Here is a 25,339-nt window from a genome sequence, read left to right as displayed (position 1 = left end):
GATCGTGGTCCCAGCATCTGGGGGGATTACACCAGCTTTTGCTATGACCCCAAATCCATTCATCGCGATAAACAAAAGCTCTCCAAGACCCTTAACATTACAAATTACACATCCTTCTAAGTGTAGCTAGCTAGCTAGCGTGATTTTCTAAAACCACGGTTTAGAGCTGATTCATGGTTGAATGGTATATTAAACTAGCGTTGCGTTGATTCATGCAAGTGCAAGCTGAGCCAAGAAAGAAAAAGGGTTAAATAAAATCATGATTGAGCCAATATGGTCACTGACATAAGTCATGATTTGAATCTCTGCCCGTCTCTCTCTCTCTCTGGCTCTGTTTTATCTCTATATATGTTGTCCCATCCTTTCACCCTTGTGCTGCACCAAAACCCAAAGACTGTTAATGCTCTAGCCATGTCCTGCACTTCTTTTCTGTTTTGCTTTTTCTCATAAACCAAACACACAAGGGAGAAACACCAGAAAGTAGGAGGAAAAAAGGACAGACAAAATAAGATATGGGGCATAAAAATGATGGTTTGGGGTTAAGTTTGAGCTTGGGATGTGGTCAGAATCAACCTTCTTTGAAGTTAAATATCATACCTTTTGCTTCACCCTGCATGCAAAACGTTCAGCAGCAGAACATTTGGAATAAGCTGTTTCCGTCTTCTGGTATTTCTAATATTTGTTCTGTTTCTTGGTTACATGAACTCTTATTATTCTGAAATCTGACGTTTTGTTGACGTTATGTTGCCAATGGGGTACATTTTTTTTAGCCTTTTGTGATTAATCATATGCATGCAAATCGAGAGTTGGACACAAGATCGGTTCTTGGTGGAATTGATGTGAACCGAGCACCGGCAACGGCTGAATGCGAGGAGGAAGGAGGGATCTCCTCGCCCAACAGCACCGTTTCTAGCATAAGTGGGAAGAGAAATGAGAGAGACCCTGCGGGTGATGAAACCGAGGCTGAGCGACCCTCATGCCCTCCTTCCAGTGACGATGAAGATGGCGGCGGCGACGATGATCATGCCTCGAGGAAGAAGCTTAGGCTTTCAAAGGAACAGTCGTTGGTGCTTGAAGAAACCTTTAAGGAACACAGCACCCTTAATCCGGTTAGTTAATCATTTTGCATTTTCGTGAATATAGACAGTTTAAGAATTCGATGTTTGTAGTGAAACGTCGTGTGGTTTTGTGTGCTTCTAAAACAGAAGCAAAAGTTGGCACTGGCAATGAAACTGAACCTGATGCCTAGGCAAGTGGAGGTTTGGTTCCAGAACAGAAGAGCAAGGTAAGTTGATCATTGTTTAATTAATTGTGTAGGTTACAATTAAGCATTTTCTTTGGTGCTCGCACAGGACAAAGTTGAAGCGGACGGAAGCTGACTGCGAGTATCTAAAACGATGTTGCGACAACCTGACAGAGGAAAACAGAAGGTTGCAGAAGGAAGTGCAAGAGCTTAGAGCATTAAAACTCTCTCCACAGCTTAACATGCACATCAACCCTCCAACAACACTCACCATGTGCCCTTCTTGTGGACGTGTATCTTGTGCCGCCTCTACCCCAAAGCATCATCATCCGAGTCCCGGTCGTCAAATATCGGTGCCCATTAGTCCTTGGGCTGCATTGCCATTGCCGATTACTCGTCCATCATTCAATGCCCCTGATTCTGGATCGTAGTTTGAATATGTTTGGAGAACAGATACCATCAAAATAGTGTCCACAAGGGAACGAAGCATGCATATCCCAAAATCAGCTGTGTCTCAAGTTCTCATGGATCTTAAGGAACAATGTACTCCTCACGAAACCATTTATGTCCTATACATATAACATTTGATAAGAGAATGTTCAGCAATGTATTTTTACGATCGATTAAAAGATGCAAATTCTAACCATATTCCTTCGCTATTATTTGCTAGCGAAATTGCATTTGTTCTTAATTTAAAAACATTAAAATATCTTTATTAATAATTAAAAAGATTTACAAACATATATTAATTCAAATGAAAAACAACTTGATTTTGCTTAAACAAGACATGAAATTTATGTCAGGAGAATCACCTATCAAAATCAGATGTACGACACCAATCGATCCAGATTAATCATTTAAAACCTTGAAATCGTGAAGAAAAAAAAATTCTAGACATATACCAACTCATAATTCTTATCCTTATGATATCAAATTTCAACAAATAGAAATATTCATAAAGATTAAAAAAATTACCCATCTTACAAAGGATAAAAGTACCACCCACCAATAACTCAATAAGGGAGCGTCAATGTATGTAACGTCATTGTAAAAGGCCAAAGTTTGTGTTCTTAACTTCTTATTTTAAATCAACTTTACTCTCTTTGCAACCGAACTATTATTTCCTTGGTTCTGAAGTCTTCCTTTCTTCCACCAATCGAAGTATCGTTAAGTGTCCTCTTTTATCCTCGTTTTGACCAAAAAGAAGGAAGAGAAACCCAACAAAACAAGCTGAATCAGAGAAGCTTTTATCCTTTAATAATGGCGGATTCATACCCTCCCTTCACGACCAGACCCTCCACAAAGGCTAACACCATACACAGAAACAATAGTAGTAATAACTACACGCGCCGCTTTCTTGGTAAGTTCCTGTTTTTCACTTCCTTTCTCATTGCAATGCCGTTGTTCCCTTCCCAAGCTCCAGGTTTCATCAACCAGAAAGTGCTCAACAAGTTTTGGGAACTTCTCCATCTTTTGTTCATTGGCGTTGCCGTTTCTTATGGCTTGTTTGGTCGTAGATCAAATGCTGATAATGTTAGTCATGATGATTCTCACTCGTATGCTTATGGAATTTCCCATTTTTCATCTGTTTTTGAAGATGATTTTGATCATTCCGTGTACTATAGTGCACAGGGTAAAGTTGGTTCTTTTAATGTTAAAAATGGTATCTTTGAGAACCCTTAAGTGGAAAATGTTGTTCAAGCTTGGAGTTCAAAGCATGTTCAAGGGGAACCCATGGTTGTGTTGGCTCAACCCCATTGTGAATTGGGTTCGTTTGTAGATTATAAACCCTTGGGGTTGCCTGTTTGGAGCTTAAAATCCAGGGTTGAATTTGGCAATGGATCAAGTGAGTTCTCTGGTGCAAGTGCGGTGGATTCGTTAAATAGTTCTGATAAGTTAGAAGGTGAGAAGTCTGGTGATTTAGGGTTTGGAAGTTTGGAAGGGAAGTATAATGCGAGTGATGTTTTGGGTTCGCCGATCCCTTGGCGGCCGAGATCTGTAAGGATGAGACAAAGAGTTGGCGGCGGTGCCACTCGGCTTTCTCATTTTAGGCCTCTCTCGGTTGATGAAACTCAGTTTCAATCAATCAAATCACGGTCTTTCCATTTCGAACTCAGTCCACATTCACCGAGTAGCTTATCGCCCTCACATTCTAGTTCATCGAAGTCACTGATTTCCAATGAATTGAAGGAATTCAGTGACAACAAAAAGGATGATTCATCAAGTGGTACTAAAGAATGGATTTCAGGCTATGCCCTGAAATTTGATGCAAAGCCTGTGGCTCCCTCTAAAGCTTCCTCAAACGAAAGCCGTTTCGGGCCTTTAGAGATAGTGGCAATAGCAGAGGTGAAAGTGAGCTGAAATTCCGACGTTATAATCTCTCAGTTGGGTTCAAAAGGCAGCATCTTGGAAGTAACTCTGACATACAAAACCCAACATTTTCCAAGAACCAGAACCGAGAACAACCAGAGTATTCGAGGTCGGTGAATTCGGATGAAGAAACCATGGCCGGGACTTTGAGTGTAGCTGAAAGTGATAGTTATGAGGTTGATAGGAAGGCTGGTGAGTTCATAGCCAATTTCAGAGAGCAGATTAGGCTTCAAAGAACATCAATTGATTCACTAAAAGGGCTCAACACATGGTAATTTTTTCAGATGAGAATTATTTGTTATTCTATCATGTCTTACATAGTTGGAATTTGAAAATAAGAACTCTCTCTCTTCCTTTGATCAAATTTATGCAGAACCATATATTCAGTTATTAGAACGTGTCTTGAATAATTTCATTGAGTTTTACTTTAGATACGGATGAGAATGAGATGACCATAACAATATGCTCGGCAACTGTGATTTTACTAGTAAAAGAAAATTGAATTTGGATTCGAATACCAGCAATTGTAGGGTATTTAAGAGTTTATTGTCAAATGATTAAAAATAACAAAAGCTTTGAAATTCATAACTATAACCACTATTCAAATCCAAATATTTAATAAATATTTTCAAATTCCCATATAATGCAGACATTGTCATTATATTTTTCTATTAATAATTTATCTTTATTTTTAAAATTTTATAAATTAGTACATAGTTACAAGATAATATATGTTCATAATATTTTTTAGTCATTGACAATACATACACATCTTGTAAACTCAGCTGCTCAGATCAAAAACCTTTAAGAATAATTATTTTTTCTTTAACAATTGAGATCACTCAATATGTTCAATTATTAATTTTTTAAAATTAATTATTATATAAAAAATTCAAACCAACCACCACCATGTTATTGTTTATTAGAAAAATAGAAAATTTTAATGTTTAAAACTTGCAAAATGGAGCTTTTTTGTGTAAACTTTTCAAGTTTTGTTTTTACGAACTGCATTGTGTTCATTTTGTGTTTTTTTTTTCATTTTCGGTTCGGTTAGTACAGAGAAAGGGGTATTTTATTTAATATTTGATTCCGGTTTGACTCGAAAGTTGAGAGGGTCATGGAAGAGAGGATGGAGAACAAGTTTAGTTTTCATATCTTTCCTGAGGCATAGAGATCGTGGAAGCATGCTTGGTGAAATTGGTTGGCAATGGCTCGGCGTTGCATGAAAATGCTTCAATTTTACTGCTAAATGTTTAGTCGTGTAAGATTAGGAAAGTGTTCCATGTTTGTAAATGCTCCTTTTTTTGAAAAAAATTGGTCTAATATTTAGAAGAAAATCTCATCAAATAGAAAATTATTTATTAAATAAAGGCTTATATAACGAATAAGTACTTAAAGTATGTCCTCTTTTTTATTTAAGTACCTAAAGGAATTTTTGGTCAAAATAAGTTCCTAAAGTTATTTTTTTGGATCAAAATAGGTACTTAAAGTATTTTTTTAATCAAAATAGGTATCTAAAGTATTCAAATTTTTTCATCCAAGTACTTAAAGTATTCTTTAAATAATGTCACATGTCAATTTTTTTAGAACTTAAATGAAAAAGTTTAAATAGTTTAGGTACCTATTTTGATATAAAATAATTTAAGTATTTATTTCGACCAAAAAAAATACTTTAGATACTGAAATGAAAAAAAAAATATACTTTTAAGTACTTGTTTATGATATAAGCCTTAAATAAACTGAACCAATACAGGTTTAGTCTTCCAAGTTTGTATTTTTTTATTCCAGAAAATATATTTTAATGTTTAAATGGAAATCTCACTTAATTTTCTTGGTTCATGCCCAGTCGATGGATTTTGCTTGATCAGACCAATTTAGTATTACTTTTGCAAAGTGAAAAAAAAATTAGAAGTATTTTTTAAAAAGTAAAATTTAAAATTTAAATGTTTGAGATTACTATTAAAAAGTGATTTTAGAAAGATAAAATATTTATTTTAAATATTATAATATAAATTAAAAATATAAAGTTTTCATTATATTTACATTTATTAATAATATGATATTTAAAATATATAAATTTAAATTATAATAAAAATATAAAAATGTTTTATTTTAACTCATTAATACTATGAAGTATAAAAAAATACATTATTTTGTATTCAATGAAAATATTTCAAATTAGATAATTTGATCGTTCATAAAAATAGTTAATAAATAATTATGTATGTATATGTATTAATTTAAAAACTAATAAAAATTAAATAATTGAGGATAAAAGTATAATTTCATGTCAAAAGTGATTATCCACCGTAAAATCTATAAATTTTAATTTGGTTGGGTTAAAAATTATTTCTCCAACCATGATTTTAAATTAAATTTTAGATATTTAGCATTTCTTATGAGGTGGAAAATTACTTTTCCCTTGGCAAAAGCATTCCCAACTGACTAGGAAAATCATGTTTAATTTTTATAGTTAAATTTAAATAGAAATCTATTTATTAAATTAGAATGTTAAACAAACCAAGTTAACTTCGATTTGAATACATTATTTTAGGATAAAGTATAAAAATAGTTTTCGATCGTTTTTTTTTTGTTGAGTTTCTCGATTATTAAAAGTAATTAAATGAACCTTCAACTATAAGTTATTATTTTGTTGAGTCCCCTGATTATTAAAATATATAAAATAATTACATGACTATTCTTATGTTCTAAACTCGTCCTTTTCGTTAAAAATTGACAATTGTCTGAGGTAGACAAATAACATTTTGTTACTTTTAATAGCCGAGGAACAAAATAATGGTATAGTCAGGAGATCATTTTATCCACAAAATATAACTCAAACGAATATGGGATCAAATTTTATTGTATCACAGTCAACAAATTAACGTCCAGCTTAGACGGTTTTTAATTTTTTAACGGAAAAGAAAGAGCTTGGAACATATGAATAAATAATCATTTTGTTACTTTTTAATAGCTAGAGAACAAAATAATAATATAGTCAGGAGATCGTTTTATAACTTTTAATAATTAAGGGACTTAACAAAGAAATGCTCTATAACGGAAAGATCATTTGTATAATTTACCCATTATTTTAAGTATATTTTCATTTTAGATAAAATCTACGGAGTCAAAGAGATAATTTGACCCAGTCATTTTAGTTGAAATATTGGGTGAGATTTGACTCACCAGCGACAACTAACTGCGACAGCAGACGTGGACTCACCGTTGACAACAACCATGACACGGATTCATAAATTAAAAAGTGGGGTCTAAAATTTTAATATTTAATTCTAAAAATTTTGGGTATGTAATTTTTCTTTTTTCCCCTATTTTCATTAATAAATTAAAATAATTTAACACTTTTCTCGAAATAATGAGTGTGCAGCTCCCATAGGGAGCCACATACATCCGCCCCTGCATGACCACATACATCCACCCCTGCATGACACAAAAGCATTATCTGAACAACATACAAATTCATGCAACATTTAAGAATTTTAATATTTTATTTTATTTTGTTCATTGTTTTTATCATTATAAAAGGAAAAACACGTTTTCCGTACACAAATAATTTAGTTTCCGGTGGTAAAAGAAACATATAACATGTGATGAAAATGATAGTCCAAGTTGAATGGCTGAGGAGGAGGAACATTCATGGAAATGTATCTTTCGTGTCCTCCCCGTATAAAACCACAACCCTTAGCAAGCTTCCACTCACACTGTAAAAATATCATACAAGAAGGAATGAAAAGCAATGTGGAGAATATCTCGGATTCAGAGTTCAACGTCTTTGAATCTCCTCAACGCTATCCAGCAACAACAGACGCTGTTATTGAACGGTGCTATAGCAGAAGTTCGAGTTTTAGTAGCGTTTTTTTCAATGAAAGTTGGGGTGGTCTTCCATTAAAGATGAATGATTCCGAGGATATGTTGATTTACAGTGCTTTGAGTGAGGCGGCGAACTCCGGCCCGAGTGCACCCAACGAGACTGATTTAAAAACGGTGCCCGGAGCTGTTGGGAACTCTTTTCAGGTGGAGGCGGAGGCGGAGCAGCTGAGGGGGATGCTTTTTAGAGGGGTGAGAAGAAGGCCGTGGGGAAAGTATGCGGCGGAGATCAGAGACAGTGGGAAGAAAGGTAGGAGGATTTGGCTGGGGACTTACGAGACGCCCGAAGATGCTGCATTGGCTTATGATAAAGCGGCGTTCGAAATGCATGGGGCTAAGGCCAAACTGAATTTCCCCCATTTGATTGGAACTAATTGTTGTTGGGAGCCGATTAGAGTCGGCCCAAGGCGCCGCTCGTCGGTAATGCCGATGAAGAGGAAGAGTAGTGAAAGTAACACTGAGGCGGATGCAAGCTTAGATGCGGAAGGTTATGATTTAAAATAATAGTTGAAACAAGCCTAGAGAGAAAGAAGGGAAAGAGTGATTATACTTGAATACATTTTATTAAGTGATTATACTTGAATACATTTTATTAAGTGATTATACTTAAATACATTTTATTAATAAGTATGTAATATTTCAAATGAGACCCAAAAGCACATATACGCATCAGTTTTATGAATCAATTAGTGATCTAACAAAATTTTCTAATTATCTAACCGTTCCATTAAAGCTCAGAGCTAATGATGCACTATATACAACCTATTATAGTATCATGCGCCCATTAGAACGAAAACAACCCAATCTTACAATCCAACCTTAACTAAACTCCAGACATTCACATTGCTTTCCTCAGATCACCTATCGTACTCGGTGATAAAGTAATTGTTGTTATTCCTTGAAGTTCCGAGATTGAGCATCAGGAATATCAGGGGTGTGAGCGTTCAATGTCAAATAGTTAAAAGTTATATTTGAACAAATACTACCTTATACTTACCTCAGATTGATTAAAAAATAGAGAAAAACAATTTTCCCTAAAACAGATAAGACAACAGAGATGATACAAATAACATATTTCAGAACCGACAAAACATATGAATGACAAAGGTTTAGCCACTATAACATCAACCATTTCTTGCACAAAAAATAAATTCAATTCAATATGTTTGAATTTTGAGTGCATAGCTGGATTAGCGGACACCTCAACTACGCTTGTGTTATCACACCACATTGTGGACTTGTTACTCGGTACAACATGTAACTCGCTAAGTGAAGATTCAAACCACAAAATTTTAGTCGTTGCACGCGCCGCACTATGATATTTTGCTTCAACAATTGACCAAAACATCGTCTGTTGTTTCTTTGAACCTTACCTCCAGCATAGATTCAATTCTCAATTATATATATCTGATCATTAACATCAGACCGCTAGTCGGTATCAGTGAAACTTGTAACAGACAAACTTGTGGTATTAGTGATTTTCAACCAATAAGCTATTGTGCCTTGTAGATATCTAAGAATCCTTTACATTGCATAGGCGTGAGTGCCGAGAGGAGTGACCAAAACGTGAATCACGTAACAAATTGATGATTAAATTAAAATTTTTAAATTTTAATGACCAAAATAGGAATAAGATTAAAATTAAATGATCAAAATTTATAGTTTATCCATATTTTTTTGGTGTCAAAATCAATTAAATATGTTTCTTTTAACTAACAATCAATTAAATAAGTTAGCTCAACAGTTAATTAATGACCTTAATTAATTAATAAATTAATAAGGACAAATCTAAGTGCAGCAGCAACTCCACGTATTACAGATTCAAACTTCGTAGCCCATATGACGATGATTATGCAAATAAAAAATAAAAACATAGCATGTGCATATTTGGTTATTTGTTTACACACTTTGAAAACGTGATGAAAATGTTCTTCAATCTCATTACTGAGAAACTTCCTCTAACGAAAACCAGGACTCATACTAATGATAGTTTAATACAAACTCACAAAGTATATATAATCAAACAGGAACTAAATCAAGCCATCCAGCTCCAGTTTAAAACCACGTCTCCCAGTCAGTCACAGTCACAGGTTGGTTTCCTTTTCGGGTTGCAGTTAACAAAGCAAATATGTACTGCGAAACTGCTTCAGAATTTGGTGTTGGTCTCTTGGACTCGATTCATCGGTTTCTTTTGGAAGATGATGATTTTGAAACCCAATATCCACTTACACTTCCATCGGATCTGATGGATTGTTCCAAAGCTGATGCAATCTCTATTGATGTTGATCGATGGGTGACTTTTGATCAGTTATTTGATGCAGCGGAGGCTGCCGCTGCTGATGTTTCATTTTCTAGCTCCGAAATGACTTCTGGGGTGGCGACTGAAAATTTCAGTAAACCTCACGCGCCGCCGAAGAAGGTGCATTATAAGGGTGTGAGGAGAAGGCCGTGGGGGACATACGCGGCGGAGATTAGGGATCCCAAACGGAGTGGTTCGAGAATCTGGCTCGGTACGTACGAGACGCCCGAAGATGCTGCACTGGCTTACGATAAAGCGGCTTTTCAAATGCGCGGCTCAAAAGCCAAGCTGAATTTTCCCCACCTTGTTGGCTCGGATCAGGTGGAGCCGGTGAGAGTGGCCAATAACAAGCGGCGGTCACCGGGGCCTTGTTCATCTTGGTCATCGGCACAGTCGCCTTCCTCTTCGTCATTCATGTCGGATGATAGAACTCCCAAATTGAAACGGAGGATGATCGATAGTAACTTGTAAAGATTCTCTCCATTGTTTTAATACATTATCGATATTATCAACCATTCAACAAAATAGGAATAGTTAATACATGGTTAACAATATTAACTATTTACAAAACAATTCTTGTGTAAATAAGTTCTTCACTCAAAATTTTATTACACTTGTGTAAAGAAGTCGATTAAAATTAATAAATGACGAAGCACTTCAAAAACGTGATGAAAATGTTTTTCAATCGAAACTTCCTATGAAGAAGACCATGAATCAGATTCCATCTGTTGCTGAAATGTTGTGAACAAAAATCTGGCTATTCAACTAAACGCCGGCCCAATCAGTAGTTGTTCTCTATCTTCAAGATCTCGGATGCCGTCTCCTGTATTATACACACCATTAGCCATCAGTGAAACGCAGTCGGTTCAAAGAATGCACTTCGATCCAAAGTTTTCTCAATCCAATTAATAAGCATAATTTTTAAAAGTCACAAATATCTAGTGAACTCAAGATAGTATAGAAATATGATCACTATCAGGCTGCAGATGACTGAAAATCAATAGACACCATGAAAACCATATTGAGTCTTCAGTAGGGAGAAAACAAACATATTTAACGATATAAAAAGGAAGTTAAAAAACTAGAAAAAAAAAAGTAACCTCTTTGGTCGGCTTCGGTCTTCTTCATAGTCCACTCCACCAGGTTCAGAGAACAACTCCTCAAGCCCTCGGATGTCAACTTCGGCCTGCTTACAGTGTGTAACTTCGGCCACAACGTAAGTAAGCCACATCGACCAGCATATCTTGATATTGACAGAGTGAAGTCATGGCACCTGTTAACCCCCCCCCCTCCTCTTTTGCATCTTAACCGGTTAAGTTCCCATATTTTTTGTATATGCATTTTTGCAAGAACTAAAGGACTCCCTTTCCCACCATCACCCTTCCCCAAAACAATTTTCAATATCTTAGAAGTGTGCGTTCAAAATCAAAATTAGTTTTAATTTCTTCAATGCTTATATTAAATTAGATTAAAAAAAATAAGAGACAGGACAAAGAAACTAATAGACAAACTTTTCAGCAACATTTACATTCTCATTCGTTTTAATGATTCAATACTGAATCACGCAAAATGTCAATCAATACAAAAAGCAATTTGGATTCAACTGACCTTGGCAGAGATGGACTTCTTTACTTCTTCGACCCTATCTTCAACATCCTTTCGATGTTTTTTGTCTTCTCTTGAATTGAGATTAGTAACTTGTCTGATGTTTCCAACCTAGGTTCAAAATTCCAATCCATATACTGATTTATTAATATATATACAAACACACATGCGCTGATTTAGTACATTTAACTTTGTATTAATCCAAAAGGTAATACAAGACCGCACAGTAGCAACTATAACTGCAGCATGGAAGAGAACAGCATGCAATATTAAAAATCAGAGATGTTACCAGTTGATAGAGTTTGTGTCATTCTCCCAAGTTGTCCTGGCCTCAAATCCCTACCGGCAGCAAAGTGGATCTTCCGAAACAAATATATTATTGATTTTAACATGTGAAGAAAAAGAAAGGAAAAGGAAAATTCTTGACGAAAAGATAATGGAAAGTTGAAAAGAACCTCCCACTGCTTTTTCTTCAAAAGCATACATAATACATTCATATATGTCTAACATATGCTTCCAATGTGCTTTGGGTCCACTCTTGGATTGTGTTTCTCTACGGCAGATCTATTTTATTTATACAATTCATTCTAAGAGAATTTACTTTATATTTTTAAATATTTAAATTATTTGTAATTTTAAAATTTTAATATATGTCTAAACATATTTCGTTCCAAATAAAAAAATGATGATTTTAGACTTAATTTTTTATTTTGAATAAAAAGTTACAATCTATAATTGTTTAGGGAAAAAAGAAAAAAGGACAAAAAAATTAAAGAAAAATGATTATTGAATTCAAATTTCTGACTTTCAACCTTAATGTGTGTATATATATTCTTTACACTATACACTATGGTGGCTAATTGGTCAGTATTAATATTAGAGTTGATAATTTTTAATTGGATTGATAAATGAATAAATTTAATTATCAAATAATAAATTTAGTATGTGACGAAATCGATAACGATAATGTAGAGAAATGTAATTAAGTAAAAAGAATAACGAAGATATTTATGAATAAATATTAAAATATTATAAAAAACTCTAAAGATCTTGAGTTACTCTTATAGAATAACAATAACAAAAACATACAATAAATGATGAAAAAGGTGTAATTTAACATGAAAAAACATATTTGAATTTGTAAAATTTAAAGTAATAATAATATAAATAGAATGAAATTAACATTAAATCAATATCTGAAACCATATTTTAATGAAATTTGTTTAATTTAATGTGTATCCTTGGATGCCTTTGTCTGTGAAGCACAACGTAAAAACAAAAATCAAACTTCTGCAAGTGCAAGTGCAAATAATTAACAAATATTGTTAAATAATTAAACTAATTAAATATTCACTTTAAAGTCTGAACAGTCATCAGTAATTTAACGAAAAAGAGGAAAATAATAATAATAATTCTAAATCCGAACAACACAGGCTGAGAAACAGTTCAAATACTCCATTAGCCGCTTTACCTTACATTTGCACTTCATTTCTCAATTCCAACAATATACACAAAGCTTAAATCGGGCGCCACACCACTTAAGAGCTTCTTCTTCTTTTTTTCTTTTAGTATAGGTAAATCGTACGCACCACCACCAGCAATTAGTGCGTTAGAATGGGCTGTACGGCGTCGAAGCTAGACAACGAAGACACAGTGAGGCGATGCAAAGACAGGCGCCGACTGATGAAGGAAGCCGTTCACGCTCGACATCACCTAGCCGCCGCTCACGCCGATTACTGCCGCTCTCTCAGCGCCGCTGGCTCTGCTCTATGCACATTCGCTTCTGGCGAACCCCTTTCCATCTCCGACGAAACCCCCGCCGTCCTCCTCCAACCCGCCGCACCGTCTCCGCCGACAACGACCAATCTAATCCCTCCACGTATCCCTCAATCTCCCTCCCCTTCTCTCCACCCTCCTCCTCTATCTCCTTCCCCCTCTTATCCAACAATTGCTAGCTCCAAACTCCCTCACATATTCTCAGCTTCCAGCATCCCATCTCCCGCACCCAATCGTCGCCGACCACATAAGGCACCCCCGAAACTCCCTCACATTTTGTCCGAATCGAGCCCTTGTTCTTCTCCACAAAGCTCGAAATCCGGTTTCTCCAACAACTTTTTCCCAACGACGTATCAAGCAAATGCCACTTACTCAACCACTCCTTCCCAGACTTCTTCCGTTTGGAACTGGGAAAATGTTTACCCTCCATCCCCTCCAAACTCCGAATTCTTTAACCATAAACAACACCAACGAAAGCAACAACTACTACCCCATGGGCATCATCATTTGGATTCAAACTACCCTGAAGAACCGGAAGATACCGAAACGGAAAAATCAGAGTACGATTTCTTCCGTCCACATAACCCGAACAACCGTTACAATATCAATTCCGTTAAGGGCAAGAGTAATTTCGACGAAGAAACCGAAAGAGAAGAAGTGCAATGCAGTGAATGGGGAGACCACGATCGTTACACTACAACGAGTTCATCGGAGGAAGACGAGGACGTGGCATCCAGATCCGAGTTTGGAAATCGCTCCGATTTCGGTTCGTCAATGAGAGGGGAGTCCAAGGAGTTACATCATCCTCGAAATCAGACTCCTCCGCCAGTAAAGATTCAACAACACCAGCAGATGTATGGGGCTGTCGCGGGGACTAAAATGGACGGTAAGTCGGAGGATGCGGGGTCGTCGGCGGGAAGTTATAGAACGGGTGCTATGATGGATATGAAGATGGTTGTAAGGCATAGGAATTTCAAAGAGATTGTCGATGCGATCAAAGAGAATTTCGATAAAGCCGCCGCCGCCGGAGATCAGGTCTCGGACATGCTTGAGATCAGTAGAGCTCAGATTGATAAAAGCTTCAGGCAATTGAGAAGTAAGTTCCAGTTGTGGAGAATTTTATTTTAAGCTGAATTCAGCTGAAATTGATTTAATTTTAATCCCATTTATTTTCTCTCTTCGTGATTCTTTTTAATTTGTTTTCCATCTTACAGAGACGGTGTATCATTCAAGTAGCATGTTCAGTAACTTGAGCTCAGGGTGGACTTCAAAACCGCCGCTGGCGGTGAAATACCGGCTCGACGCGGCTGCGCTCAATGAAACGGGCGGTTCAAAGAGCCTTTGTTCTAGTTTAGACCGGCTCTTGGCTTGGGAGAAGAAGCTCTACGTGGAAGTCAAGGTAATAGTTTCCCTCTCCTTTTAAAAAATGGGTTAGCTTTCTACTAATAATACTGATGGTAGCGTAAGTCCACCGCAGTTTTATACTGTTGATCGATTTATCTTTACGACTACATCCCTTTAGGAAACTGTTTATGGGGCCGAATCTTTCGGGGTACTGTCGTCAAAGCGTACAGTTGTCGTCGCAGTATTAGTATTTTTTATACTTTTATTATACTTTACTCACCCTTTGTTTTGTAGACATTTTAGTATTAGTAGTTTAATATAGGTGCGCACGAAAGTAAAAAAAATATTGTCAAGGATTCTGAAGGGTGTGAACTTTAAGTGTTATATTTAAACATATATTGTTTTGTATTTACCCTAAATTAATAAAAAATGATAAACTACATAAATGACCACATAACTATGGGTCAGTTCGTGAAATGACTACAATTTTCAAGATTGTGACAAATATACCATTGAATTATTTAAATATGTTCAAAATGGTCACACGATGTTAATATTTAACGAAGGTGTTTACGTGACAGTTAAAAAAATTATATAATTAGGAAATGAGTCATTGTAAAGTTACGTATTTGTGGCTCTAGCACCCTGTTTTGTTTCTTCCATTTTGGTCACTACTTGTATATGTTTTGTTTCCTTGGATTTTCATTTAATTCAATTTGTTCTTGATTTTGTTTTTAATTTGTCTAATGCCTTAATATGAGCATTAACTTTAAAATCTTTTATTCTAATCATGTATTAAATTTATAGATTAAATCCCCTAGATTTTATAATTAATTAATTTGATTACCAATATTAACTTTAATTCTTAATTTTTAATTAAGTCCTAAATTCCTAATTTCTTAAATTTTGCCACTATAACATTCTAAATTCTTAATTTCTTAAATTATTTTACATTAGCATTCTAAATTATTTTTAAAATATTTATTTTAACTTCAAAACATTTGAAATTTAATTATAATTTTTGTTTTAATTTTTAATAATTTTTTTTCAATTATGTAATTTGATTTTTTAACTTTATGTGTGAATTATATATTATAGACCTTTAAATTTTAGAATTTTTCTATATATTTTTTAAAAATAATATAATTCTAAAAAATAAAAAATTATAAACCAGGTACCCGTGACCCGAAAATACGGGTACTCGAATGTAATGGGCCTGGACACGGGCCGAAATTTTGATACCTGAAAATTCTGGGTACCTGGTATTTTAGATACTCGAAAACACGGACACCCGATTTTGAACACCTCTAGTCCTACTTGAAGGAGTAAATAAAGTGACTAAACTGTAAAACGTACAAAAGATAAGGACCTAAATGTGAGAAAATATGTCATTTGTCAAGCAAATAAAATATGAATTTAAACATACTTTCACAATCATCTTCTTCCTCTCCTATAAGCACTTTGACATACATGAGTTAGTGACTTATCCTGAGGAGTGCTCGTGGTGAAGTCAGATAATTTTTATTAATAATGAAATTATTGTGATGTCAGGGAGATATAATTGACATAATATATTTAATAAATAATATGATATAATTAATGTTTCATATTATTAAGTTAATTGAAAATATAACGACGCTTAAATCATTAAAATAAATCTAATAGTTTATTTATAATTGATTTAAGATTTTAATATTTTTAAACTAAATTTACTGTTTTCATATTTATTTTTTAATGATTATATAAATGAAATCATTAAAAAATAATTTAATAATCAAATTATAATATATATTATAATTAATGATAAAAAATATATATTATAGTTAATACTCAAATTATAATCATAAGATTGTGACATGTGTCACAATTTGATTGGAGAAATGAATTTATTAAATTAAATTGAAATTTGACCTAATTAAAAATTAAGAATTAAAGTTAATCTTGGTGATCAAATTGATTAATTCTAAAATCTAGGGGATTTAATCTACAAATTTAATACATGATTAAAATAAAAGATTTTAAAGTTAGTGCTCACATTAAGACATTAGACAAATTAAAAACAAAATCATGATTAAATTGGATTAAATGAAAATCCAAGGAAACAAATCATATACAAGTAGAGACCAAAATGGAAGAAAACAAAGTAGGGTGTCAGCGCTGCAAATACGTAATTTTACAAGGACCCGCACCCTAATCATACCAATTTTTTAACTGCCATATAAACACATCCGTTAAATGTTAACGTCGTGTGGCCATTTTGAACCCATTTAAATAGTTCAGTGATATATTTGTCACAATTTTGAAAATGGTGGTCATTTCGCGACCTAGCCCATAGTTATGTGGTCATTTATGTAGTTTACCCTAAAAAAAATTAATAGAGTTGCGATGACTAAAATACCCTTGGCATTGATGTTAAGACAGTTATAGCCATAGGAGCGTGATTTCCATGCGCAACTAACTTATCCTGAAATCTTATTGTACTCTATCAATTGCGTATGCAGGTATGTGTGCGTTGTCATTAAGTTATATTTTTTAATAAATATTACCTTATTATCACTCTAAACTATTAAAAAAATCTACTATAGGCCAACTACCTTTTTTTCTTCTAGATTCCCAATCTTGTTTGGGAATGTTTTTTGCATAACCACGGTATTTGACTTATTGATCGATTAATTTGGATTAGATAATCTCATTATGAGACAACCCTCGTAATCTAGTTTTCTCTATTCACAAGAGCAAGATTTGAACTCCTCACTTTACTTAGACCTAGCTCTCATCCCACTCTATCAACTAGTAGTTGGAGGGAAATGTTTTCTTTTACATTAGTGCACGAGCTTTAGTTTCCTACCTTCCACCTACTTTAATCGGTGTTGGTTGGTGGAGAATAAAGACGATTTCAGTTAATTTACCCTTATGCTTCAATTGTAAGTTATTCAGCCAGCGAAACGCTTTGTTATGAGTATTTTCTGTTTTGTTTTTTATTGAATGCTAAAGGAAAAAAGTTTCTAGTTGACTTTTATGGGGTAATAGATTCCTCCCACCCACCATAAACATAACATGGTGTTCTTTTATTGAACTTCTGTAAGTTCCTTGAATTGGTTGAACATGTTGATTCTGGTGCATATTGTCTCTGGATAATAATAATGAGAAACATGCGGTGCAAAGATAATTTGATAGTTTACTTGGTTGTTGCCTTCAAATGAGTCCGTGTTTATTCCATTTTCAATTATGTTTATATTGGATATATGTTGTTGAGATGAGTGCTGATGTAGGCAATATATTTTCCGACACTTACAGGCCAGAGAAGGAGTAAAGATTAAGCATGAGAAAAAGTTGTCGGCATTGCAAAGTCAAGAATACAAGGGGAAGGATGAAACCAAGACAGACAAAACAAAGGCATCAATAACAAGGCTGCAATCACTAATTATCGTCACATCTCAGGCTATCTCGACCACATCTACTGCCATTATTGGGCTTCGAGACAGTGATCTTGTTCCACAGCTTGTTGAACTTTGTCATGGGTAAGCAGTCCTTTTTATCCTTTTGTCTCTGTTTTGTCTTGAAATGGATAAGAAATTCCATGCAATGCAACTATATGGAACCATACACCACTAAACATTCTGCCTTCTCTTGGAAACTTACATGAATCAAGAAACACCAATCTAAATCCAATGTAAGCAGTCCAGTAAAAGTTATTAGTGGTCAAATTCTTCTGCTCCATTTTCCTTTTTTTTTATCCTTCAAAATTGATTCTTACTCAGAAACCTTGGTCGTTGGGTGGCTTGAGTTCTTCAGGACGGGAATTGAATCTCACATTGGTTTTATCTCATGTAGTGTGGATTTTAGCTGGTTACAGGGTAGGTGAACCATTATGGTTCACTGCTCTGCCTTGCCACTTGATCAACCTCTCTGAGAACATGTGCCTTGTGTAGTCTAGATCCTTTTAATTCTGTGGCCCCGCTACCACTTGACAGTGTTTCTTCTATTCACTCCTGTTAGCCACATGCAAGTGGGGGATGGGGGTTAGGTGCACTGGAGTTAACTATCCTACGACCCACCATAATCTAATTTGACAGGTTGTTGAAACTTAACTGCTAAATAAATCAAAGCCTGTTAATATCAGCATCACTCAGTTATGTGATTATCAATGGATAGAAATATGATTATTCACTCTAACACCTCAGACTGTTTGCACACACTACAGTGTATCATCCGTTGTTAGATTACGCATGCTGACTTCAAATGGGTTATAATACTCGAGTTATTATGGTGTTTCAGATAATTTACGAGGAACATACTTGCAAACCTTGTGTTGGAGTTCATACTAATAATTTTGTAGTGTTTTGAAAACTTGCATCTCTATACACCCATTATAGCAGAGGAAGAAGATAATTTGACTCATGGAATTTGAAGAGAAAAATAATGACTTATTTTAGTTGATTAGATGATTATTTTAGGATTTAGTAATTTTTATTCTCCATAATATAAAATTTTTGGTGCTAGATTAATTTCAACTTGAATATTATCTTTACACATCGAATATGGATGCAGGTTCAGGTATATGTGGGGGTCGATGCATCAATATCATGAGGTTCAGAACAATATTGTGCAGCAAGTCCGTGGCCTTATAAACAGATCAGGAAAAGGTGATTCAACTTCCGAACTGCATAGGCAAGCAACACGTGATCTTGAGTCAGCCGTCTCTGCTTGGCACTCTAGTTTCTGCCGTTTAATTAAATTTCAACGGGAATTTATCCACTCCCTCCACGGTTGGTTCAAGCTCACCCTTCTTCCTGTCAGCAATGACAATGGCAACGGCAGCACGGTGCCCTCTGATGCATATGCTTTTTGTGATGAGTGGAAGCTTGCTATTGACCGAGTCCCTGACACGGTAGCTTCTGAAGCTATCAAAAGTTTTATCAATGTTGTCCACGTGATATTCGTTAAACAATCTGAAGAGATTAAGATTAAGAAGCGAACTGAAACTGCATCGAAGGAGCTCGAGAAAAAGGCGTCATCTCTCCGGAACATAGAGAGGAAGTTCTACCACTCGTACTCTATGGTCGGTATTGGCCTTCCTGATTCTGGGGCTGATCACGGGCAGGTACTGGATGCTCGGGATCCCCTGGCAGAGAAAAAATCCGAGCTCGCAGCCTGCCAAAGGCGAGTGGAAGATGAGATGTTGAGGCATGCCAAAGCAGTAGAGGTAACAAGAGCAATGACACTGAATAATGTTCAAACAGGCTTGCCAGGGGTTTTCCAAGCATTGACCAGCTTTTCTGCCTTATTTACAGAGGCACTTGATTGGGTATGCTCCCGTTCCTATCATATCAAATAGACGAATACATTTTTCCTCTGAAGAATTTTTGAGGTTAAGTAGAAATTTGTAATAGTTGGGGTTTTTTCTGGCTGTTGGCTCTTACAATTATTATTTTTTGCCCGGGGAAGCGTAAATACATGGGAGACGATCTTTTTGTGGTTTTGCCAATTATCAATTGTCAAGCAATGGCAAGTGTTTGTACAGAAAATTGCCTCTCATTCTTCATTCTTGTATCCCAAAAAGGTAAAAGTTGCAATTTCAGCAGATGAATAAATAAAGATGGGTTTGAAAGTAAAAGTTGTATATTGCTATGCAAACAATTAAAGGAAAAAGGACCCTTTGTCTTTGGTCCATTCAAGGTTCGGCATATGAATGTGGTGTTTACGCCACTCTGTTCTGCAATGAGCATGAATTTTTATTGATTTTAAGGAGTGAGCTGAATCAGCTGAAGTATATACTATCACAGCAAACTCTTGAAACGATTTTTGAGTAATACAACTCATCATCCTCTAAATCAAAACTAGAAGAATTCAAAGTCCAGATATTTACCGCCAGAATTCATGTCTGTCCCTTGCCCAGGCCCCACCATCTTTTTACTTTTGCTACCAACCTCAAGTGGCTCCACTGGCCCAGGTTTCCCGGGCGTCCCAGACGGCAACTCGCTCTCCATGGGTCTTGGCACCTCGGGTGGGGTGCTGCATCGTATTAGATCACACCTTCGAAGAAAGGATGTTGCTTGATCTTGGTTGCACCCCTCTTCACCCGTAGCCGGTTTTGTGGTTCCTTCACCAGCAAGCCCCAGATTAAATCGTTGCTGGCCTAACTTGTGGTTGGCAAATCAGGGAATCTCAGCTGTTGCCCCACGACATTCAACAGCGTAGCACGGTTTCCTGAACCTTTAAAGGGGGTTTACCGTAGAGCAATTCATGCAATAATATTCCAAAGGTCCACCAATCAACAGCACTTCCATGACTTTCTCCTTTAATTATTTCAGGAGCTAGGTATTCGTGGGTTCCAACAAAGGACATAGACCGTGCTGCAGTAGGCTCTGCTACAAGCTCCGGGAGGGTACTAGAAGGCAACCCAAACTCAACTCGAGGTTTTCGGTTTTTCTTGTTTTTTGAGGGAATAGCCGTGGGAGAAAGCAGGCAGGCTGGATGTAAACCGATGTAGGCTCGATACAGGCAGGTTGAACACAGAATGCACCACCAGCTCCACGTTTTGAAGGATCAGAATTGAATGCTAAGCTTTTTATCAGAGTGGGAGAAACTGCACATCTTAAGGAAAGATCAAAATCTGAGAGCATTATATGGCCATCATCGCGAACTAGAACATTTTCAGGTTTCAAATCCCTATAAGCAACGCCAAGCATGTGGAAATACTCCAGCGCTAATAGAACCTCTGCAGCATAAAATCTGCATTAAGAAAAACAAGGGTTTATATAACCTTTTTCACCTGACATTTACTGATTTCAGTTGTGGGAGTGGGGGAACTAGCTTATGAAGCCAACATGATCAACAAAGCCATCAGCAATGCGTTTATGCCATGTATGAAAATATAATTAACATCCCATACAATGATGAATAGATATATAATAACCTTTTCGAGAACTGACCAAGGAATTACCAGATATCTTTTCTTCAAAAAATAAATGGATATAGATTTACTCCTTGGCATATGCTAAGCTACTGGAAACTAGCCTACAAAGTGGAACAAGGAGAACCAATAAAACTCAGGAAGGAAAAGGAATCAATTTCATGGTCAACACATTGAGTGTCTCATAATTTCCCTAGTTCAAATAGTTATATGGACTACCATTAATTCTAAAAACACAAAAGACTTAAAGAATATAGTTGCGTCATTTAGTTGCTTTTGCTATTTTATTTATCAGGTAGAAAAGGCTAACAGGTCCAGAAGGAGAACAAGCATCTCCTAGCCCGGAGTTCAGCAGCATGAAGGTGAAAATAGGTTTCACATACTCGACATATCAAGAAAGATAGGAACTGATCAAGGGAAAGGTCTAACTACATATGCACAACATTTAGACATCTTGCAACATAGAAGAGGAAACTGTGGAAATCAGATTCTCAAGAAAAAATTGTTTATTTCACCTTTCAATTAGAGAGTACAGTGGAGTATTTATGTAAGTGTTGTCAAAGAGTTTAAAATAGACTAAAGGTAAGATTATCAACAAAGTAGGACTCTAGAGTTAGAGTTAAAGAAGGAAACTACTATTTACATCTAACTATAACTCACACTCCCCCTCGAGTTGGGGAATAAATGTTGTAAAGATCCAACTTGGATGTAATCTCGTCGAAATTGATTCTTGGAAGTGCTTTGGTAAAAATATCGGCTAGTTGATCTTTTGAAGAGACAATTGAGTCTTACGGTTCCACCATTCACCTTTTTCTGCAATGAAGTGTTTGGCGATCTCCACATGCCTAGTTCTGTAGTGATGTACCGGATTTTTAGCAATGCTTATAGTCGACTTGCTATCACTTTAAAGTTCAAAGTAGGTATTGTCGCTAACTCCTAACTCAGTTAAGAGTCGTAACCAAATGCCTTCACAAATTCCAAATGTCATTGCCCGATATTATGCTTCTGCACTACTTCTGGAAACTATAGCTTGTTTCTTACTTCTCCAAGTCACCAAATTTCCCTAAACAAACGATGCCTTCACAAATTCCAAGTGCCATTGCCCCGATATTCTGCTTCTGCACTACTTCTAGAAACTACAGCTTGTTTCTTGATTCTCCAAGTCACCAAATTTCCCCAAACAAATGAACAATAACTCGTCGTTGATCTCCTATCTATTAACTCTCCAGCCCAACTTGAATATGAGAAGATCTTGATTGTTCTATCTTCATGTTTTTTTGAAAATTAACCCATGACCCGGTGTCATCATCAAGTACCTTAAAATACGAGAGACTGCTTCCAAACGTTCTTTTCTAGGATCATTCTTGTATTGACTCACAATACTCACAGAGAAGGCTATGTCTGGTCTAGTAAGTGACAAGTAGACGAGCTTGCCCACTAACCTTTGGTATTATTCTTTGTTTATTGGACTTCCATTTTCCTTTAACTTTAGATTTGCTTCCATGGAGTTTCCGAAGGCTTGCAACCTGTAAATCCAGTTTCAGAGAGTAAATCAAGAATATACTTTCTTTAGTTTATGACAATCCCTTCTTTTGATATTGCCACTTCCATGCCCAAAAAATACCTCAAGGTCTCTAAGTCTTTGGTTTCAAATTCTCTTGCTAGCAATGTCTTCAAATTTTCGATTTCTCTAAAATCATCACCTGTGATGATGATGATGTCATCAATATAGACAATCAAGACTGCCTTTTTGTTGTTTGGAGCGCTCTTAACTAACAGAGTATGATCAGATTGACATTGCTTATAGTTGTCTTGTAAGAGTACCTTCGCGAATCTATCGAACAAGCACTAGAGGATTGTTTTAGTCCATATAAAGACTTCAGCAACTTGCATACTTTCTAATTTTTCAATTGCATCTGCACACCAAGTGGGATCTGCATATAAACCTCCTCTTCAAGATTGTCATTGAGGAATGAATTATTGACATCAAGTTGATGAAATGTCTAATCCTTATTAACTGCTAAGATAGAAGTACTCTTACAATGTTGAGTTTTACTCTAAAAATGATACACATCAATACATGTGAATATCACGTCACCCTTCCATTTATTTAACACTCAGACAATCAAAATAAAAGTAAGTCAAAACTTTAATAAATAAATTAATTTTTTTTAAACTTTAATGATTAAAATAGGAATGAGAAAAAAGTTTAGTGATGAAATTTTGAATTTATCCTTATGGAATGGATCTTATAAAATTCAATCCATAATGTTTGAAAAAATACAAAATTAATATAAAAATTAAATAAACCGAATCAAAACCATCACATTCTAATTAGTGAACCGTTTTGGTCAACTGTAGGGCCCACCTCAGTTCCTTCTTTAAGCAACTTTGCCCTTTTCAAAGGTAGGGACGCTCCTCTCTCTCCCTGCCATCGGCAAATTGGAATCGGCGTTGGGATTTTCTTCGGCCTCCGTAATCCGTTTAGACACCTGTAATCATCAAGCGCTCAAGGCAGCGCGTGGTTTTCTTTTGCTTTGTTGAGTCATTACATTGTTGTTTTTACTCAATTTTGAGTAAAAACTTGCTCCTGATCCGACGTATGACATTTACTTCAAAGGGGGGAGAATCTCTTAGCCGATAGGGTCGCTGGGAGCACCGGTTTTGAAATGCAGGCATTAAATGTTATGTTTTACAAATAACTTAAGTTTATATTGAAGCATGTAGCTGTAAATGCAAAAATTTTCGTTAACAATATAAGACACATAAATTTGTGTTGGGGGACATGAATATAAAAGAATTATATTAAAAATTTAAAGGATGTGAAATTATAAAATCTCTGGTGATACAAAATTAAATAATTCATATAAAATATAATTTTTTTTTAAATTTTTAGAGTCTATCTCTGAAGATAATAAAGTTTTCACCTACCAAATTCAGACAAGGCTGGCCTGTGAGACGGGACAAATGGGAGCTTATTGATAATAGCGAATGTCTAAACAAAATTCCAAGGCGAGAAGAAATCAGTGAGATTGGTTTATCGTGCGCGGGTTTCGATCGACCGCGGCGAATTATTCTTACCTAATTGCCAGTTCTGTTTCTGTTAACTACAGTAACCGTTGGCTGCTTGGTTTCTAACTTTCTTACACTACTGATTTTACACGGACACGGGGGCGCGACCGTACATTCAGTCGCTTTCGACTGTAGTTTCAATGTCCGAACATAACGAGGTCGAGTTTTTAGACACGTCGCCGTCACATGCAACCCAAATTGTAGACTATATTCATCTGATAATCGACAATGACTATTCTGCAATAGCTTTTACAATAAAACCAAAAGATAATTTGCATCCAAACATTCAAAAAATAGTAATACTTTAGTTCAGATCCTTTAGCGACATGAATCATGGAGAAGACAAGACCAGCTTGGAGAAAATCTAGGATTCATAGTCCCCGCAGCATATGTAATCTACGTAACATTTTGTTATTTAATATGACTGTATCTAATAAATAATGTCACATTAATCATCGAAATGATTTTAGATTAATCATATATAATTTTTTTATTAATAACGTAGAAAACAATAATTTTACAAGACATTTATACTTTTATATTCATTTTAAATTGTTATGTAATTAGACTACCATTTTATAATTTTTATGATTAGAAGTAAAAAAAATGTCATATAATTGGAGACCAACAGTATAGTTTACCCTACGCCTAAATATACTAGCATGGTTTTTATTTTCAACGAATGTAAGGCCTTAGCTTCTGCTTTAGCAATTGAAAAACAACACTTCTCGCTCTATAATATAACAAATGATTCAACCGATGGCTAAAGGAGAGAATTGTTTCGAGTCAAAAGAACTGTTTTTGCATTCGGGGAATAAAGATGTTTTAT

General features: G+C 35.5%; 5 protein-coding genes and 1 pseudogene across 5 annotated transcripts; 5 read left to right on the top strand and 1 right to left on the bottom strand.

Moving 5' to 3' along the window:
* Positions 1–426: 426 nt before the first annotated feature.
* On the top strand, positions 427–1,689 carry LOC120208407 (homeobox-leucine zipper protein HAT3-like). The gene is made up of 4 exons (XM_039207691.1): positions 427–666; positions 799–1,109; positions 1,206–1,285; positions 1,353–1,689. The coding sequence occupies exons 1-4, from the start codon at positions 513–515 to the stop codon at positions 1,672–1,674; spliced, it is 867 nt and encodes a 288-aa protein (XP_039063622.1). The 5' UTR covers positions 427–512; the 3' UTR covers positions 1,675–1,689.
* An 814-nt stretch (positions 1,690–2,503) lies between these two features.
* On the top strand, positions 2,504–3,888 carry LOC120208481. Its single transcript, XM_039207757.1, has 3 exons — positions 2,504–2,906; positions 3,024–3,595; positions 3,646–3,888. The coding sequence occupies exons 1-3, from the start codon at positions 2,504–2,506 to the stop codon at positions 3,886–3,888; spliced, it is 1,218 nt and encodes a 405-aa protein (XP_039063688.1).
* A 3,458-nt stretch (positions 3,889–7,346) lies between these two features.
* LOC120208403 (ethylene-responsive transcription factor 13-like) lies at positions 7,347–8,027 on the top strand. Its single transcript, XM_039207687.1, has one exon. The coding sequence runs from the start codon at positions 7,358–7,360 to the stop codon at positions 8,000–8,002; it is 645 nt and encodes a 214-aa protein (XP_039063618.1). The 5' UTR covers positions 7,347–7,357; the 3' UTR covers positions 8,003–8,027.
* A 1,599-nt stretch (positions 8,028–9,626) lies between these two features.
* LOC120208404 (ethylene-responsive transcription factor 13-like) lies at positions 9,627–10,275 on the top strand. Its single transcript, XM_039207688.1, has one exon. It carries the CDS (start codon positions 9,627–9,629, stop codon positions 10,266–10,268), a length of 642 nt encoding a protein of 213 aa, XP_039063619.1. The 3' UTR covers positions 10,269–10,275.
* A 2,684-nt stretch (positions 10,276–12,959) lies between these two features.
* On the top strand, positions 12,960–20,112 carry LOC120208402 (nitrate regulatory gene2 protein-like). The gene is made up of 4 exons (XM_039207686.1): positions 12,960–14,274; positions 14,393–14,577; positions 17,820–18,043; positions 19,074–20,112. The coding sequence occupies exons 1-4, from the start codon at positions 13,017–13,019 to the stop codon at positions 19,858–19,860; spliced, it is 2,454 nt and encodes an 817-aa protein (XP_039063617.1). The 5' UTR covers positions 12,960–13,016; the 3' UTR covers positions 19,861–20,112.
* A 435-nt stretch (positions 20,113–20,547) lies between these two features.
* LOC120208480 lies at positions 20,548–22,538 on the bottom strand (annotated as a pseudogene).
* Between the last annotated feature and the right edge of the window lie 2,801 nt (positions 22,539–25,339).

Source organism: Hibiscus syriacus, unplaced genomic scaffold (assembly GCF_006381635.1).
Source record: "Hibiscus syriacus cultivar Baekdansim isolate YM2019G1 unplaced genomic scaffold, ASM638163v2 tig00016563_pilon, whole genome shotgun sequence".
NCBI lineage: Eukaryota > Viridiplantae > Streptophyta > Magnoliopsida > Malvales > Malvaceae > Hibiscus > Hibiscus syriacus.
The sequence above is the reverse complement of the archived record's forward strand: the minus strand, read 5'-3'. Positions and strand labels throughout refer to the sequence as shown.